Consider the following 18303-nt stretch of genomic DNA (forward strand, 5'->3'; position numbering starts at 1 on the left):
GATTACTTACTACTTACTGATCATCTTCATTACTCATATAGTTCTATTCTTCCTTGTCACAGTGCCTAATTTCTGAAGTGTCCCACCTCTCAGACAGCATTCTTTCTCGCTTTGTAGTTTGGGCTGTGCGCCACCTATAAGCGAAAACTATTGTATTTGGGTACAGAAAGGTAGAAATTACATGTAAGGTGTGACTCGATGTGTAGGCGTTGTTTGGTTATTTTGCTGCCCATGGCCATGCAAATCCCTATGGGTATTCCCACCCAGTTCCTGCCCCTCCCATAATCCTTCCTCATAGGAACTCTTTGAGCTTGCTTTAATCAAGCCTTGCCATCAAACTTTGCACTGAAGTCCTGTAAAAAAACAAGCATTGGAAGAGGCAACAGTTTGAGCTTGGGTATAAGTAATACACATTTGCCAGGCATTGATTAGATTCCAGGTACCCGTACAATGTTTCACCTGCTACCATCAACAGCCAGTTAATACCACTTCTGCAATGTCTGGCAAGTGCCTTTTTCATGCCTATACAAAAGCCCAAACTATTGGCATTGCCAATGCTTGTTTTAAATTAGTGTCTGTGCATAGTAGTAGATTTGCATCCAGAAGAATTGATAGGTGTTGGGGGACTCATGTTTCTTTTGATATAGTGAAACTACATATTTGAGGCTCTCAACCAAAGGGAATACTTAGTCGATTAATGGGAAATGTTTATTCGTAAATGGTCTGCAAATTCCACTGTAATATGCACGATTCTAGACTGACGAGGACTGGCGATCTTTTAAATGTTTCTGTTCACTATTCTTTGTAAATCTGGCAAAATAATAAAAACAGGTCTATAAAAAAGAACAGCTGTCTGCCAACCCATTATGTTTGTAAAGATGGCAGTTGGGACCTTTTGCCACTGTCGTTATATAATCGGCAATGGGTTATTCCTTCCATTTTGATTTGATTGTACAACATTTCTCCAGCGATTGCAGTTAACAAGTTTGATTTCCAGTTTCAAATTAATTCTGTTTTTTTGTTAGCTTTAAGCCAAGGAGAAGATGCAAAATGGAACTTTCGAAACCTCTTCAAATTGAATGATATCACCTAACAGGAGAGAGTGATGAACATGCCACTGCATCAAATATCAGTTATCCCAGCTCGAGATGTTAATTTCTGTAGGGGCTCCAAGACCAAGAACAAAGACAAAGAGAGAGAAGAACAGGTTTGCAAACATGCTCCTTCTTTTCGTTGGGTTTTGATAATGACTCTCAATTGCACACTCGTTGTATGTTGCGATATATATGCTGGATTTTAGAAGTATGGTTTATTTGTATTTATTTCTGTCAGTTTTACATTAGTCCCTCACATACATATGGGTTATCATCATTTATGTGACATCTTTGTTTTGTACATGAACAAGGACAAATAAGCAATGTAATCGTTAAACAATCCCTCCATCAATTGCCCAAAATTCTATCTACCACCATCGATATAAACGTGTATCTACATGACACACACTACTTACTTCTGTTTTTTTTACGTCCAAATGCACTTGTTGGCCATATTTGTAGAAGGTATCTGAATCAATCTGAGGGTGCTGCATCTGTCGACTTTCTACTAAACGTGCACCATAATCTAACTTAATACAATGGAATGCGTGACGTTATGTAAACGTTTCAATCCGATTTAGTAAACTAATTAAGCTGATCAAGCACAATACATCTCCTGCAGAATATCAAGTGGGTATGTAGATCAACATGTAATATTTTGGTGTTGAAAATAGATCGCCAATTGTACATAGCACAGTAAGACATGTTTGAAGACTATGTATGCTTTTCAGGCCCATACCATGCCCATCCTGCAAACTGATTTTATCCAAACTCTTCCCCCTTAAGTCGAGGCTTAACAACGTCTTACTTTGCATGTCCAAAATACAGTTATAGAGGAAGTTGTGTTCATAGCCCACTGTTAATAAGGATACACATATAATGTAAGTAACTCCCACAACCTAGAAGGAAGGTAGAGCACTAGAATGTACAGGTCACTGAGCTGACCATGGTGGTTAGGAGTGGAACCTGCTGCTGGTGTGGGGTTCTTGTGAGATGCTGCTCTTCCGTCTCAGTGAGTTACCAGTGGGTTTGAAGTAAGAGCCTGTTCACCCAGGTGCTGGAGTGGTAATATTGTGGGTTTGTAGACTTAACTATTGTTGTCACGCAATAAATGAGGACTCTTGTCACTTGTTGCATCGAGTATAACCGTGATTTATTACACACTTAAAGCCGGCACATGTTTCGACCCAACATGGATCTTTTTCAAGGCTGTGGTGAGTTTACACAGATGTGCAAGAATGTTCATAATTGTATGTGAACAGTTGAGTGGTGCAAAGTAAGGTGAGTTTTCCGGTGTTGTACAGTATTGTATTTTGAACGAGATACTTTGTTTGCCCGGGTTGAGGCGCTGAGCCTGATGCCCAAAACCTATGATACATATAGGGAAACAAGCCTGATTCCTCTTGATTCACCGACCTTCTGCATATCAAATTTGTGCTAAAAAACCCTACAGCCCGGAGCCCTTTTTTGAACCGCACATGTATCCTGGAGCTACTTCATCTCATCCCGGGTCTTTGCAATATTTCAACTAAGGATATTCAAAAATTGGACCTACCCACTATGGATAGTGCTGTTAAATGGGCACTGGTAACATTTATTTCTCCAATTGTGGTAGAGCGTATTTGTAATAGCGCAGAGATTTTGCAACAACTGGGATTTGAGATCTTGGTATTCCACCTACCCACCCAAGATGTTACCTTTAGTGGGCCTCTGCAGTCTACAATGGGGGTGAGTCTGAACGTAGTTAAACAGGCCCTTCCAAGGCAACATGGGCAGTGGACTTAGGTAGTACAGCGGCTATGCTGGCCTGTCCCCCTGGAGGAGGCAGGTCCTATCTATGTGCTGTCTTGGAATACTAGGGGCTAGAATTTGTTTTAAAATAATCCAGAGTCATTGGCAGTTCTAATGAGTGTTAAGTACATCCTTTGAATTGGATGGTTACACAGTACTATTCTGCAAATCGCTGTGCCCATTAAGGGGCCGACCTGAGGGTGGTTTGTGCACTAGAGCCAAAGTAATCCATAATATAGTTGAATATCTTCCTGTTAGGCCCCATGGAAATTTCCCGGCTGCCTGTATTAAAAATGTACTGTACGGACAAGAGATTACCTTAGTCGCAACTCTGTTTGACCCTCTGTGTTGTGATATGACGGCAGAGCTAATAGAAGTGGTGGTAGAGAACTTCAGGAATTGGGAAATGTAGTTACCCAAGGCCCTTATCATTATGGTGGGAGATCTTAATGTTGACTGCCTCCAAAAGCAACAAAAAACTTCAAGGAATGGAAAGAAGGGACTTGTGAGGCCTAGGGCAAGGGAATGGAGGGGGGCATTAGCAGAGTTTGATCTTTTTCCTTTAGTGGTCAAAGATGGAGAGGATCAGATTACGTGGACTAATGGATGCCATAGTAGGTGTATCAACTTCATCTTCATTGACCCCCAAATTACTAGATATAATCCAGAGCTTGAAACTAGGTCTAAAACCGCTAGTGACCATGTGTTTCTGAGGCTTGTGGAATCTGCTTCGATCACATGCTGTGCATGGGCCGACATCTAGTGGAAGCTGCAGAGTATTACAGTTGTTGTTTTCGAAACTAGAAAAGGGACGTTGACAGGGCGGGGCAGTAATACTATCCCTAGTGTGACGTCCACTGTACCCATGATCCCTCACGCTTCAAGGTCCCTCAGATTGTTTTTTTCCGCCTTTCTAGATGGACGCTTAGAGCGGAGTTCCTCTTTCGGCTGATAGACATTTACGTTTACCTAATTGCCGATAGTTCCTTCTTTCTATCCTTTATATCATCGACCATCGACATACAGACGTCGGTGAAGGACAAGAAAAACGACAGTCGAAAGACGTCAGCGACGGATCCGTTTCGGCCTTGGAAGGCCACTACAGGCTTTGGCACAAGCAGTAGGAAGAGAGGGGGGGAGGTCATTATAGAATGTATATGCCCCTTTTCTTGCACTTCATTCGCCTGGCTGCCACATCTTTTCATTATGGACAAGACCCCCTTTAAATTCTGCCTCAAATGCAATAGGAAATTTCCCTGGGTCGATAAACACCTAGTCTACAACTTGTGTCTCCCGAGAGACCACGTCGAGGGTTCTTGTTGGGCGTGTAGGCTCTTCAAGCCCAAGACTTTGTAGGACTGATCTACCAAACGCTGAGCCCACTACACCAGGCAACTCGAGGCCATGGAAATAGAAGGTGCTTTCAGTGATGGCAGCAACACCGCAGTTTCTGACAGCGAAGACGATGGGGTGGCATCGGCTACCCAAGCGCAGGCCCCCACCCCCTGAAGACAGGCCGGCGGCCTTGTTATGGGGACAACACGCGGCGGCGGAAGCGCTAACACTTCATCCACCACTAAGCACAAAACCCAAGACCGAGACTCGACACACGTGTCGAGCGGCAATGCATGACGTCCAGGGAAAGGTCCGTAGAAACTCTGTCGTCTGGGCACTCTCGTTTGTATCGCAGCATGACAGATCCCGACCGTCAAAGGACGGTACAGACATTGGGCGAAAAATTCCCAAGAGGGCTGATCGTCCGCAGACGAGGCTCTGTTTCAGACCGCACCCAAAATTCGACGTTCTGTGTCAAGTCAGGTGCTAGGGCCCAAGAAGTCTGTTAAACACACTTCACAGAGCCAAAGTAGGGAGAAAGAGCCAAAGAAAAAGTCCTCAAAGACCCCTCATAGGGAGAAAACCCCTCATGGGGAGAAAACCCTCATAGGGAAAAAAAACTCATAAGGAGAAATCTCAGGAGGCTAGGGACACCCCTCATAAGGAAAAATCTCAAGAGGCTAGGCCTAAAGAACCTGTATTACTTACTCCAACAGATGAAGATTTAGGGCTCCCGTCCCAACCATTGGTCATCCCTAGCTTGGCACAATGGTTGGCTGAGGATATAGACAGGGTCATGAGGAGGATGTCCTTCATGCCAACTTCTGTGAAAAGGACCCTCGCTATTTTCAAAGTTTCCAGTCCAATTCCCCCCCAATACAGCACCCTCTGGGTCGCAGATCCCTTTTCTACCTGCTCAACCCCCTGCTAAGAGGTCTCGCCCCGAGATTCCAGTGCAAAGCACAGTCATTGATCTCTATGTCTCTATGACCCAGACTCTGACCATGAAGACCTCTCTATTCAAGAGGCAGTAGACCTTTATTACGGGGATATTGAAGACCCTGAGGTTGACACCGAGGCAAATATGTATCCCATAGACACACCTGTTGATCAGGATCCCCTGTTCACGGACTCACCAATTGACAACCAACCCCTTCTGAATGAGGTGCTAGTCAAAGCGGCAGAGCATTTTCAGATAGAGACTCAAGAGGTACAACAAGATAAGGATTTTGGAGAAAAAATCCTTGAGGATAAGAAGGCTGTAACACAGTTTATCCCACTCCTGAAATCCATTCAGCGAAAAATACAGCCATCGCTGGAAACCCCTAATCTTATGTGGGCAGTGAACCCCTGCATAGAGAAACTGTTTAGGCCTGCCCCTTCTGACCGGTTGTATATCAGAGGGCAACTGAAGCCCGATTCATTGGTTGTAACTACAACAAGGAAAAGGTCTGGTACTCCCCTAGCTTCCTCTGAGGCCCCGCCTGACAATGAAAGCAAGAGAATTTACACGATGTGCAGAAAGGTTGCCTCCTCTGCGGCTTTCCAGACTAGAATTCCTAATAATTCTACCCTGTTGGCCAGTTACAACTGCCACAAATGGGATGAGGTCTCGTCCTTATCATCGGCCCCAGAACCACTTAAGTCTCAGCTTGCCTAGATAGCCGCAGAGGGCCGAGCAGTGTGAAGCTGCTTATTAAAGACCAATCTTGACGCCGCGTACAACATAGGCCAGAATAATAGCGGAGGGTACTATCATCAAGCGTTGTGCTTGGTTGCGCCAATCGCGTTTTAAACCAGAAACGCAAGCAACCCTTATCAACATGCCCGTTTAGCCCAATGTGCTCTTTGGCAAGGCTATCGAAGATGCCTTAAAAACAGCAAAAGAAGAGTATGAGACTCTCAGGTCTCCAGGCCAAATCACCAATAAACCCACTGGCCAGAGGGTAAACAGGAATTTTTGTTGCTTTTGCAGCCAAAATTTTCAAAGGGATTCCACTTATAGCCAAAGCCAAGGTACTACCTGGGGAAACAATCGGGGTCGGCCCTCCCAGTATTACCCAAGAGGAGCGCGCAGAGCCTGCGGACGCGGTAGAGGCATCTCCTCCGAGGTGGCTCTCCACCTCAAAAGCAGTGACTATCCGTTCAGGTGCCCTCACATGCCTCTCCAGTCAGAGGGTGCATATCCAGCTTCACCCATGCATGGGAGGGAATCACCACAGACAGATGGGTACTGTCCACTGTAACAGGTGGATACTGCATAGAACTCCTCGAGCAACCCCAGAACCACCCACCACGACAAAAGACTTATTCCAAAGAGCACCAGTGCATCCTCCTCGAGGAGATCACCAAGCTTCTTCTAAAGAACGCCATTGAGGTTGTCCCGCCCAACCAGGTATTCAACCTACTTCCCTGTGCCAAAGAAAGATCTAACAATGCGCCCAGTATTAGATTTGCGCCCTGCAAACAAATATGTCAAGCCACAAAAATTCTGCATGACTACGCTACAAGAGGTAATCCCCCTACTAAAAAAGGGGGACTACATGGCAACACTGGATATGAAAGATGCCTATTTTCATATTTCAATGTTCCCAGCACACAGAAGATTCTTGCGTTTCAAGATAGCGAACCAGCACTACCAATTCAAAGTGCTGCCCTTCGGAATAGCATCTGCTCCAAGAGTATTCACAAAAGTACTAGCGGTGGTGGCAGCACACCTGCGCAGGGAGGCAATCGCAGTGTACCCTTACTCGGATGACTGGCTGATTACAGGGGAGTCTCCCCTAATTTACAGAAAAAACATTCAAAGAACTATCAACCTTCTCTTTCAATTGGGCTTCTCAATCAACGAGAAAAAATCAAGCCTAGTGCCAAGCAGGACCAAACAGTTCCTAGGAGCTGTCTTAAACACTCAAGAAGGGTTGGCTGGGGATGTGGTGAATTAGGCTGGGGGCTATGTGTGGTTATATGCTTCAATGTATTTAGTTGTTTTTAAAAAAAAATGTGTTTTGATGGTTTCAAGTACTTTAAATGTCTTATGGAGTGTATTGTAATGTATGTGATTTTATAGTTTTGTAAATAAAGTTTCCAAAAAAAAAAGAAAGAGTCCTAAACATGTTACTGCAAACACTGCATTATAGGGCAGGCCGCCAGATAAGGGTGCGTAAAACTATGCTTTTGCTAGGCATGATGGCATCTTGCATTTACCTGGTACCTCACGCTCGCCTGCGCATGCAACCCATGCAGGAGTGGTTGGCGTAACAGTGGTCTCAAGAAAGTGGGACGATCTAGTGGTCGTTTCGCCAATATTAGTAGAAAATCTTTACTGGTGGACAAGAGAAAACCTGTTGAAGGGGAAACCCTTCAATGATCCGGAGGTACAAGCGATTGTCACAACAACGCCTCACTCGCTGGGTGGGGGGCTCACTACCATCACCATACAGCTCAGGGTCTGTGGTCTCATGCGGCAGCACAAAACCACATCAATCTACTAGAACTTCTGGTAGTATTCAAAGCCCTTCAGGGGCTTGTGCCCTTCACCTAGCGAACCAATCAGTGCAAGTCCTGACAGGCAGCACTACAGCAATGTTTTACATCAACAAACAGGGGGGCATGCGTTCTCCAAATCTGTCCAGGCTTGTGCAACAAATTTGGAAATGGGTACTCAAACGGAAAATATTCCTATCGTCACATCACGTTCCAGGGGAACTCAACTCTCTCGCAGACTCATAGAGCAGGGATACCCTACCAGAAGAACACGAGTGGCAACTTCATGCAGGAGTCGTAGAACACCTCTTCTCTCAATGGGGTTTCCCCACAATAGACTTGTTCGCACTAACGGAAACAAGCAATGCCCAGACTTCGCATCCAGGATCCCCCAGCCAGGCTCCAAGGGGAACGTCTGATGGATGAACTGGTCAGGAAAATTTGCTTACGCTTACTCCCCCCCCCACCCCCAACACCTCTAATGAGGAAGGTGGTGAACAAGATCCAAAAAGAACAAGTGTCGATCATCCTCGTTGCTCCTATGTGGGCAAGCCAACCCTGGTATCCACATCTGCGCAATCTGGCGATGTACGATTCCATCAAACTCCCGTGCCCGTACAATCTGCTCACTCAGCACGGGGGCCTAACAATGCACCCTCAACCTCACTCAATGAACTTGGCAGCATGGCTCCTGAAGTCATAGAGTTTGGACATCTTAATCTGCCACAGAGGTGTATGGATATCTCGAAGGAATCAAGAAAGCCTAACAGAAGGCACTGTTATTTTGACAAGTGAAGGAGATTTGTGATTTGGTGCCAGTCCAAACAAATTAACCCCATAGAATGTACCCCTTCATACTTTCTAACCTACATGCTCCACTTGCTAGATGCAGGGTTAATATTCAATTCCTTAAAGGTCCACCTGGCGACTTTGTCAGCCTATACCACCTCCCACAATACGTACATCAAATGGTTAGGTTTCTCTTCGTACCTAACATTTTAGGGTATACAGGAACATGCCTTAATGGCTTTAGCTGTCTTCATGAAGCTTGGACATGGTTTTGAGCGTAAATTGGGTGCTCTTTTTTTGTGTCATGTCCGGTTTAGATCCCATATACTTTTTAAGATCATCATCCATTTCTATGATATGCCAGTGTTTATTCAACAGTTTGTATATCAATATAGTGGTATGTCTGGTAATAAATCTTCTCGTACCGGTTTTACTTGTATTGTTTGGGTTTGTGGTTTAGAACCTCCATTCTTGATTCGTTAATGACCTTGTGCATGGATATTTAATTCATTTTATCATTATAATCTCTTTCTTGAAATCTTATCCTGATGGTCTCAAATTCTGACTGTCGTGTGCTTTTCCTCACTGTCGTTTCTTAGCACCCTTACAAATTCTACAGCTGGAATATTATTAATTGTAGTTCTTTGATGGCAATGGGTAAGGTTCCTTCTTTAACAAAGATTATAACACGGCTTGCTTAAGATTGGGTAACAATGATCATTGCCTTTTTATAGAACAATACCGTTCACACATATTAGATAGGATGATCCACTTCTATAACAATATTAGGTAGGAAGAGAACACTAACTATTTGATGTGTTAAACATTTGAACAGATTAGAGTATCACATGACATAGAAACCTATGCAATTAATGTTTTCTTATTTTTCCTTTTCTCTACTTTTCTCCCAATGGAAAATATTTTAATTTTTCCATTTTTAACAATTATTGTATACATGTATACATTTGATCTTTTGCAAATTCTAATATTTTTTGGAATGCCTGGAAAAATAATGATCAGCCTTGAAAAGGCATACTGGAGAAACACTAGGCACGTGCAACTGTGTTGGCATGTACTATAACAAGCACATAACATTATATGCTGTGCAATTGTAACAATACAAACATTCATAAAGTGAGGCATTTGGCCTCATTATGAGTCCGGCGGTAACCAAGCCGGAAAAACCGGCAGGTTACCACCCGACCCGTATTACCATTCCGCCTCTGTGATTCCCGGAATCACCGTGGCATTACGACCCCGGTGACCCGGGAATTCCGGAGGCGGAATTGTGTGAGTCCCCATTACCATGGAGCCCCATAGGACTCCATGAAGATGGGGACCATGGAAACACTGGTTCCGTCTATAAGAGAGCCGGTGTTTCCATGTCCGCCTGCAGGCGGGTGGTGTTAAACCCGCCAGGTCCGACCTGGCGGGAGTAACACCTCCCACCTGCAGGACTCTTAATTAGCCGGTCCGGAAAGAACAGTGGCAGCAGTTTTACCACCACCGTTCTTTCCAGACCGGCAGGGTCGTAATAAGGCCCATTGTCTCTCATTACTGACAGTCTTAGGGACTAGTCCTTTCCCCCAAAAGAATGAACAAAACAGGCAAGGGAAATTATATAGAAGTCTTTACTAACCTCAAAAAGACAGAAGAGTTTCCAAAACAAACAAAAATAAAGGCTGTCCTTTAGAAATCTATGAAGGGAAATGTGAAAAAGAAAATATTTTAGAACAATCTGGATAAAGCAATATCTTATTAACTAAATCACCTATTCTGAACCCTTGTAATTGCCCGGGCATCCTGATCTCACATGCAAATAGTTCCATGGCTAATGATCATAATAGAGGGTCATCACTGACATGTTCCCGAGGGCATGGCAAATGGGTATAACATATGATAATTTGTTAGCACAGATGCTTTGGGTCTATGGTATAATAACCGCAACATATGCTGAATGGTCTCCCTAAACCAAATGTTTCCAGTCCTATAAAAATGTAGTTCCAGTTGGACGCAATCAAATGCCTTATTTGCATCTTGAGAAAGGATCACATCAGGGGGTCCATCAGAAGAGCCAACGACATTTAGCAAACCGTCCTACATTATGGCAGAAATGTTGTTCGCCCGTTGTTTGCTCCCTCTTCCCCTCGTGGGACCCGGTAGGGACACCTGGTTTGACCAGGCGTTACTTACCGGGTCCCGCGAGGGGAGCTTGTAATGAGGCGGAACAGGTTTAACGGGTCCGCCTCCTTTAGCAGAGCCCGTTAACCCGTTCCGCCTCAGTCGTAATGAGGCCCCATGCCTTGGCGAGAGATAGACGTTTTCCAACAGAATTCTCCTCCAGGCTTTTGAAGACAATATCCATATGCTGAATATGAACGTTTGCCAACATTTACATATGTGAACTTTTAGTCTTGACTTTTATTCTTAATTGTGGCTAATTTGTGTAGCATTAGGCAAGATCTGCTTGCACTGCATTTTACAATGCAATGGTGGTTTTATAATCTGTTCATTCTGCTTGGGTCTGTCTGTCACCTACGTGGTGGCAGTTTTTTCACCCAGTTTTTTTTCCAGTGTGATTTGTGTCCTGCATACACTTGACTTTATTTTAATTCAGTGCTCTTCTTCCAAGTGGCAAGCACTGATCGGGTTTGTGTTGCTTTCTCATAGGCTTTGTCGCCTACTGCTATGTTGCCGTGCTCGAGGTTTGGGAGTTTATCTTGAGTCATAATTTTGTTCTGCTGCAGAAAATGCCATACTACCATGGGATTATCAAATTTGAGCCAGACCCCGCCAACACGGAGATGGAAGATAACCAAAAACATAGTATTATCGGGCAGAGGAGACTTTTGAGTGCCTCAAACACCATGAAAGTCGTTTTAGCATCTAGAAACTTCCAATGTGAAGTCATTGAGCTGGCGTATCAGCGAATCATGTTTGTATATTTCTCCCTTAGCTCCATATGCCTTTAGCATTGCTGCTTTCTGTTGAAGATGTAACATCTTTACTCTGATAATCCTTGGGCCCTCCCATTATTTGGTTTGGAAATGGATCTTAGTACTCCCGTTGTATTGGCATTGCTGCAGTATCGTTTATTTCAAGGTCGCAGGTATGATGGTAAGTATACAGGTGTTGTCCTTCAGCGCCTTCTGGAACCCTAGCCAAGTGGGTAGTATTGCAGCACAAGCAATTTTCTTGATTATCAACCTTTCATTGAATCATTGGCTCTCCTTGTTGACCATACCAAGTTCGTTGGCCAATGGTTCGTAATTGTCTTCTAATGCACAAACGTGCCTTTCGTTGTTTTATAAACATGCATTCTGCTGATTCATTCGGGCATTTACATCTTTATGTCCCTTCATGAAATCTTGTGTGAATTGATTTGTGTCTTCATTATTTTGGTGATTACCCTAATTTATTGTAACAATGCATTGAGCTGATGTGCATGGTTTTTGGTCATATTTGCTGACCGGGAGCTCTTCTCTGAATGGCTGCAAGCCTCACTTCCCAAATTTGATTCAGATGGAACCAGAGGCATTGTACCATGCATGTGTTTATTATCACCCACTTACAGTCAGTGAGATTATAGGTTTTTAGAGCTGCTGACATGAAAAGCTACTAGCGTCAATATGTGTGTCAGATGCATTCACACTGCATGCCACCAACATATCTGAGCCAGGGTAATGAATGGTGTGTCTCTTCAAAAATAAAGCGTAATAGATGTGCGTTCAGGGTTTCTTCTTGTATTCTGCTGGCATGTCTTCAGCATAACAAGTGTTAAGACTAGTGACTTCCCACCCCTGCAGTTCATAGTTTCCAATATGTTTATTTAATTTTTCTTCCAATCTGACTATTGGCAGTCCTTGCATTGTATATCATAAGATGCTTGCCGCTCATCATGCTGTTACACATGTACTTTGCCGTCTTTAAAGATGGCTGTGTCCAATACGAGCACATTCATCCTATGGAATGAAGCTGCATCTATACTTCGCCTACATGAAAGATGGTCACCTCTGATCAGAAGCAGAGAGAGGAGTCAATCATACAGCATTCTTGCTATGCATCCAATATCAAAGGGCCCAGAGATCATCCTCTCTCCCACGATCAGAGCGAGAGAGAAAGAAAAAGAAGGCTGTAGGCATGGATACATGTAACTGCTGCCTTACGACCAGGATACACCAATGCCCTGTGAGAAACCAGAGGGTGTCTCACCTGCTAGTCTCCGGGGACTCTCCCTCAGGTGGCCAGGGTACAGCCATCGCCTTTGGATCCAGACCCCGGCGGTGGACTAGTGCGAGAGGATCACCTGGGTGAGGGCTCTTCGGGGAGTGGGGGTGATGCCGCTGATGGTTGGTGAGACACAGTATTCCCCCCTATTTTGTTTATCCAACCCATCCTATGTTTTAGGGTGCTCTGAGGTCCCAACTCCCCCCCTTTTTACACAAACACTAGGCCGAGGAAGTGGGTGACTGAGAGTAACAACATCCACTCACACACATCGTACTGACCTGTCCCGCTAATCGGGTCAGGCAAAGTCAGGCACTTGATGCTAAGTCTATACACCTGATACCAATTAGCTCTCCTCACACAAATAACAGGCAGCACCCAAAGACACACTCTGAGCAAGGCAGAACACAAGTACGAGCAGTGCTTCCGGGATGAAGGCAAATCTACTGCAGCAGAATAACAGACCAAGGGACCAAGGAACAGGAGCAGTGGGTCAGAAAGGATCTGCGTGACCACAAAAGGTTCGCACATTTCCCATGCGAACATGCATTCAAAACCCCTACATACCCACACCCCACCCACACCACTCCCCCATCCACACCCTCAACATACCCTCACCCCCAACATAAACAAACCCTACTTACCTTTTTTACACGCTGAGTCCCTGCAGCGCCAGTTCCCTTTCACTTCCGTGATCGGGAACCGGCACCGCAGGGTCCTTTTTTTTTTTTTTTCTAGGGAGCTGCAAGGGTGTCCCCTGCAACCCCTGTTCACTATACCACACAGTATAGTGAGCGGGGTGTTGCGGGGGACACCCCTGCTGTCATTTCTTTTAATATACTTACCTACAATGCTACCACCAAAGGTTCGAACTTTTGGTGTTCGAACCTTTGGTGGTAGCATTTTTCTGACTTTTTGCATGGTCGGACCTTTTTTTTCGGTCCGATCGTACCATTCCGGTCAGAAACCCCAAGAGTTCCTTAATGGAGGTTATTGCCTCTGACAGGTGGTGAAAGACATGTGGAGGAGGCCAGATCGTGGAGGAGGCCAGATCCCACAAGTGATGATTGTATTGTGTTCCAAGGATGCCAGCGACCCTCGCGGGTGAACGGCAAAGTTGGGGAAGTGAGGTAAAGCCTGTGGTATTAGTCCTGACTTGTAAAATTTGAATCATAAAAACCAAGAAGAGACGCACACAGCCGGTGAGTTGGCAAAGTGACCTGAAAGACCGGTTTGTGTTAAAAGGTTTAAATAGCCACATTATATACCAAGTGGAGGCTGCATGTGTCTGAATGAAACACAAGGAAAGGCAGACCTAAGAATGAACTTTGAAGTAGAAGGCAGCTGCGAAGACAGTGATACTAAGTAAAGAAGTTAACACCCAGAGAAGGGGGAAAGTGAATGTTGAACTGTGAACATTTAGTCGAAGTGGTCCAGCAGTGGTCTGTGAAGAAAACCATGCATCAGAAAGGGTTCAGAGCCCAACAGAGGGAGACCCAAAGTGAGATTAGCTTGGGGAAGGGAGCCCCCTTGCAAGTTTGTGTTGCATTACACCCAAAAGGGGTCCAAGCCCGCCAGAGGGAGACCCGAAGTGAAATAAGCTTGGAGGAAGGAAGACCCCTTGCTTGTTTGTGTTGAACATTATTTTGAGAGGTCTGAGCCCGGCAGAGGAGGACCTATGAGAACTGTGTGGTACAAGGTCTGTGTCTGGCAGAGGGGGACCTTTGTGAAATGTTTTGATGAAACTTTATCTTTGAAGTCAAAGAAAAGAGACTTAAACGTGGAAGGCCAGACAAGCCTCGATCCACATGTTGGAACTGTTTATTTTATTTATTTACTTTTATAGCGCTGAAAGTCAGTAGAACAAGCTTTTATTGTGTTAGAAGCTGAGCCAGAGTGTGTCATCCTGCCTACAGGGACAGCCTTACTTCGTGAGGTCTAACGTGGGGGTGGGGGGCTAGTTCAACCACATTTATTCATTTGAACACTGGTTTTTCCTTTTACATACATTTCTCCTTTTTACACTTTTTTGTACAAGAGATAGGGCAGGCATTAGGTTTTATTAGCATAAACCATTTAGATTTGAAAGACTCCACTAGGACTGCATTATTTATTATTTGGTAGTCGAGATTACTCCCTTCTTTGTTATAGGGCAAAGCAGAGTTTCTCCAATCCCAACAATTTAAATAAAGGTTTTACAAATTTTAGCCGTTGTGTCAGTGTCATACTTGTGATATCATGCCTCCCCTATAGCCCCCACTCCACTCCCACGGCGGCCAGGCATTTGCTTCCCGACACGCCTAGGCTCCTGTGAGCTCTGCATCTATTTTTCTGCAGCTTCTCCACATGGAATAGGTACCTATTTTATCCTCTGCTGCCTGCTGACAAGGGGCCTCATTAGAAGTCTGCCTGTCTGGAATTAAGGGTGCCAGTAGCAACATACTAGCACCTTTCCCGGACCGGTAGACTACAACTCTGCTTTCCTCGGCCTGCGCGCCCAGCAGGTCTGACCAGCCGGGCGCAACGGCCCCAGAAAGCAGAGTAGTCACAGAAGCACTGACACCATTAGCAACGGTGCCAGTCCTTCCATTTCCCCACTCCCATGGAGTTCTATGGGGCGCCATGGGAATGGGAAACGAAAATGTTTCTGCCGCCTGATATCCCAGGCCACCGGGACTTATGTCCTGGAGGCACCGGGATATCAGGCGGTGGAAACAGTGTTTCAGTCCAGCGGCAACCCGCTGGTAGCACCGGCAGGTTACCGCTGGACTAATGAGGCTCAAGGCCTCTCCATAATGCCAAGGAAGGTGTGGGTCAGGGTTCCCAAACCAGGCTTGATGGTCTTCTCATGCTGTGCTGTGAGTTGGGGAAGGGAAATACCACCAGAGCGTTACTGCTCTTCTTTACTTAAAAGATCGTTAGCGCCGGTTTGTGGGGTGTCACAGTCCTTTCTGACACTTATTCCCTCCTCTCAGTAGGGCATAGGTACCTGTAGGAGAGCAAGGAATCCTCTCATTTTCTTAATGTTGCTGGAGTTGCGGAGAACTGCAGCCTTCTTGCCTGACGGACATGCCTCTCCCCCCACAATATGCTTTGTTTAATATCATTAGAGACATGTTTGTGGAGCAGCTCTAAAAACAAAGTAAGTAAATATGTATGAAGATAAGTGCTAGATTTCTCTTTTGGTAACTTTCCCTCCATAGTTCAATGGTTCCCCCAAACTTGTTGCTTCTGTTTTGAAACGTGTCCTGACTTTTTACAGGGAAGTGAAGACTTCATCTTCAATCCCATTTGCCTTTTGCTCATTTTGTTGTAGGGAAACTGATCAAACCTTCAGAATATCAGGACTGGGAAACTATGTTTCCCTTTTGTCTTTTATTTTTTGCAATTTTTTAACATTGCACACAGCATGTTACAATGCAGTGCAATGCAGTGCAATGGCAATAGATGTGTATCACTCTAGTCTTTACCCTTGAGATTTTCAGTTACTTTTATATGTGCCTAAAGACAAGCTGGTGGCAGCAATTATATTTTTACAATTTTTGTGTTATTTCTAGAATGCACTTTCGTATATGGCTAGTAAACGTTGATAGTGCCCTAAAATGGCTGCACTGTGAGATTTTGTTTTTTTCCAGGTCAGGAAATCCCATATAAGGTCATGCACTTGCCCGGGAAAGCTGCTGCTTTCGCAGGCTACTGTTGCCTTTGTTAGTGCATGGGTCAGGAAGTGGGTGGAACTGTCTGGTTCCACTCCACATCCATTGTACTAATACGTCTAGGTGTGGGGGCATGAGTGAAATCAAGAGTTGCTCCTGGTTGGACAACTAGTGGCTGTTTGAATTGTGTAGATCCTTACCATTGGTGGGGTTGGACTTGCCTTCAGGCTGTATTTTGGATAAGAAGAGGACCCTGCAGTCATTTCTTGAGATCAGCATTGGATCCAAGAATCCTTTGTGGAAGAACAGCCGACTGAAGATGCAAAGAAGACAACTGAAGAGGCCCAGCATCCCTTCCTGTGTCTGGCCAGGTGAAGCCCTGTTGGACTACATGATCTCCGAAGGCCATGTGTGGTGCTTCAACCCCTGGATAGGTGGGACCAATCTATATCAACTTGTTCTCGAGAAACCAGCCACCCTGAGCCTTGGGAAGCGTCCCTCGACCACCCAGTGGACTGACCAGCTCTTCAGTGGTCTACCTCGCTAGAACTGTTGTTAGGTGGTCACCAGCATGTGTGTGCCGAATTTCAGCCTCCCAGCTTGTAGAGGCTTAACCCATAGTTACCTCAGCCCAAACCGGTGTCCACCACCTGAGTGACAAGTGCTCATTTTGTATAGAAAAGCCAGGTTTATTGTACAAAAGTCTGGGTAGCAGTTTGATAGCCCTGAAGAACCAAACCAACTCGAGTCTCAATTAACTACATCAATGCATACATTTTTATTCATTTTTGGCAACAGGTAAACACTCCCAAATATTGTATTACCACCCTCCCCTCAAACATGATTGGTCAAAACATTTACAAAGAAGTTCCATTTTTTCCAAATTCATCCTTTCGCATTGGTCACTGACAATCTTTACGACCATCTTCAGCTTCACATACAACATAATGAATAACTGAGTAACAACTGGCCTCTGGCCTTTAGCTTTAAGTGTGTTTGCACATGGTCCGCTTGAATATTTAAGCAATACGAGGAAGGCCTGATTGAACAGGTTTTTCTTTGAACTACTGATTGCGATCTCTTCTACCCTAGACACCTAGCTCCTCTTAAGACATATTAATTCATGCGACCACTACTCCAGCACATACAGCCTCTAGTTTCAACCTGTAAAAGTAATTGACCAGTGGATACCCTGGCCTCGGGCTTCATAATTATTGCCAGCCTAAGCAAATGGTCTACCGCCTGTATGCGACTTCAATGCAATGAGCGAGATCACATCTGTTCCCGTGGAGAACTGTTAAATCATAAACCTTTGTCCTGTTCACAAACTGACCTTTTGACTAGATGACTCATTCTTTCTTCCGTCAACACCCCAGGCCCAGAAAACCAGAGCGTCCCTGCTACTTAAAATTCATTGTGCAGCTGCTAACCGGGAAGGTTGTGAAGTTACTCATTCACTGGCCACTGCCTTCTGGAAACTGGGCCCCAACTACTGTGTTTTTCATTCATTTGTGAGATTCATGAATTTCGTATGTATTTGTATTATTGTGCATGTATGTTTTTACATTTGTTGGTTTTAACATGTTCAGCCTCATCATGAGTTGGGCAGTATCCCAACTGGGATACCGCTCAACTTTGTTTGCGTTACCGCCCAACCATCCGGCGGTGTTACCGCTGGATCACGGTTTGAGCGCTAAACATCATTCCCCATTGGGTCCATTGTAAAATCGAAATTCTTCCGGCGTGTTTACCTCCAGCTCTGAGCATGGGGTAAACACACCATACTCATGATTGGGAGGACCCTCAAATGCAGCGGTAAACCCCTTACAACTGCATTAACACTAAAGTAACATATCCCATCCATAATTACGTACACCCGATGTGTATAAAATTGCAACCTTGCGCCCATTTTGCTCCCGCCCCCC

General features: G+C 44.9%; 1 protein-coding gene across 3 annotated transcripts in view; it reads left to right on the forward strand.

The window, feature by feature from the left end:
* MARCHF8 (membrane associated ring-CH-type finger 8) overlaps positions 1–18303 on the forward strand; it is a 951649-nt gene that overhangs the window by 186689 nt on the left and 746657 nt on the right. For all 3 annotated transcript variants that reach the window (XR_011268598.1, XM_069610553.1, XM_069610555.1), the window contains exon 2: positions 1026–1207. Coding sequence is in view for 2 of the 3 variants with exons in the window: in XM_069610553.1 (XP_069466654.1) it covers positions 1106–1207 (102 nt within the window). In the remaining variant the exon portion in view is untranslated. The remainder of the gene's footprint in view (positions 1–1025; positions 1208–18303) is intronic.

Source organism: Ambystoma mexicanum, chromosome 8 (assembly GCF_040938575.1).
Source record: "Ambystoma mexicanum isolate Mex_15411 chromosome 8, UKY_AmexF1_1, whole genome shotgun sequence".
NCBI classification, from domain to species: domain Eukaryota; kingdom Metazoa; phylum Chordata; class Amphibia; order Caudata; family Ambystomatidae; genus Ambystoma; species Ambystoma mexicanum.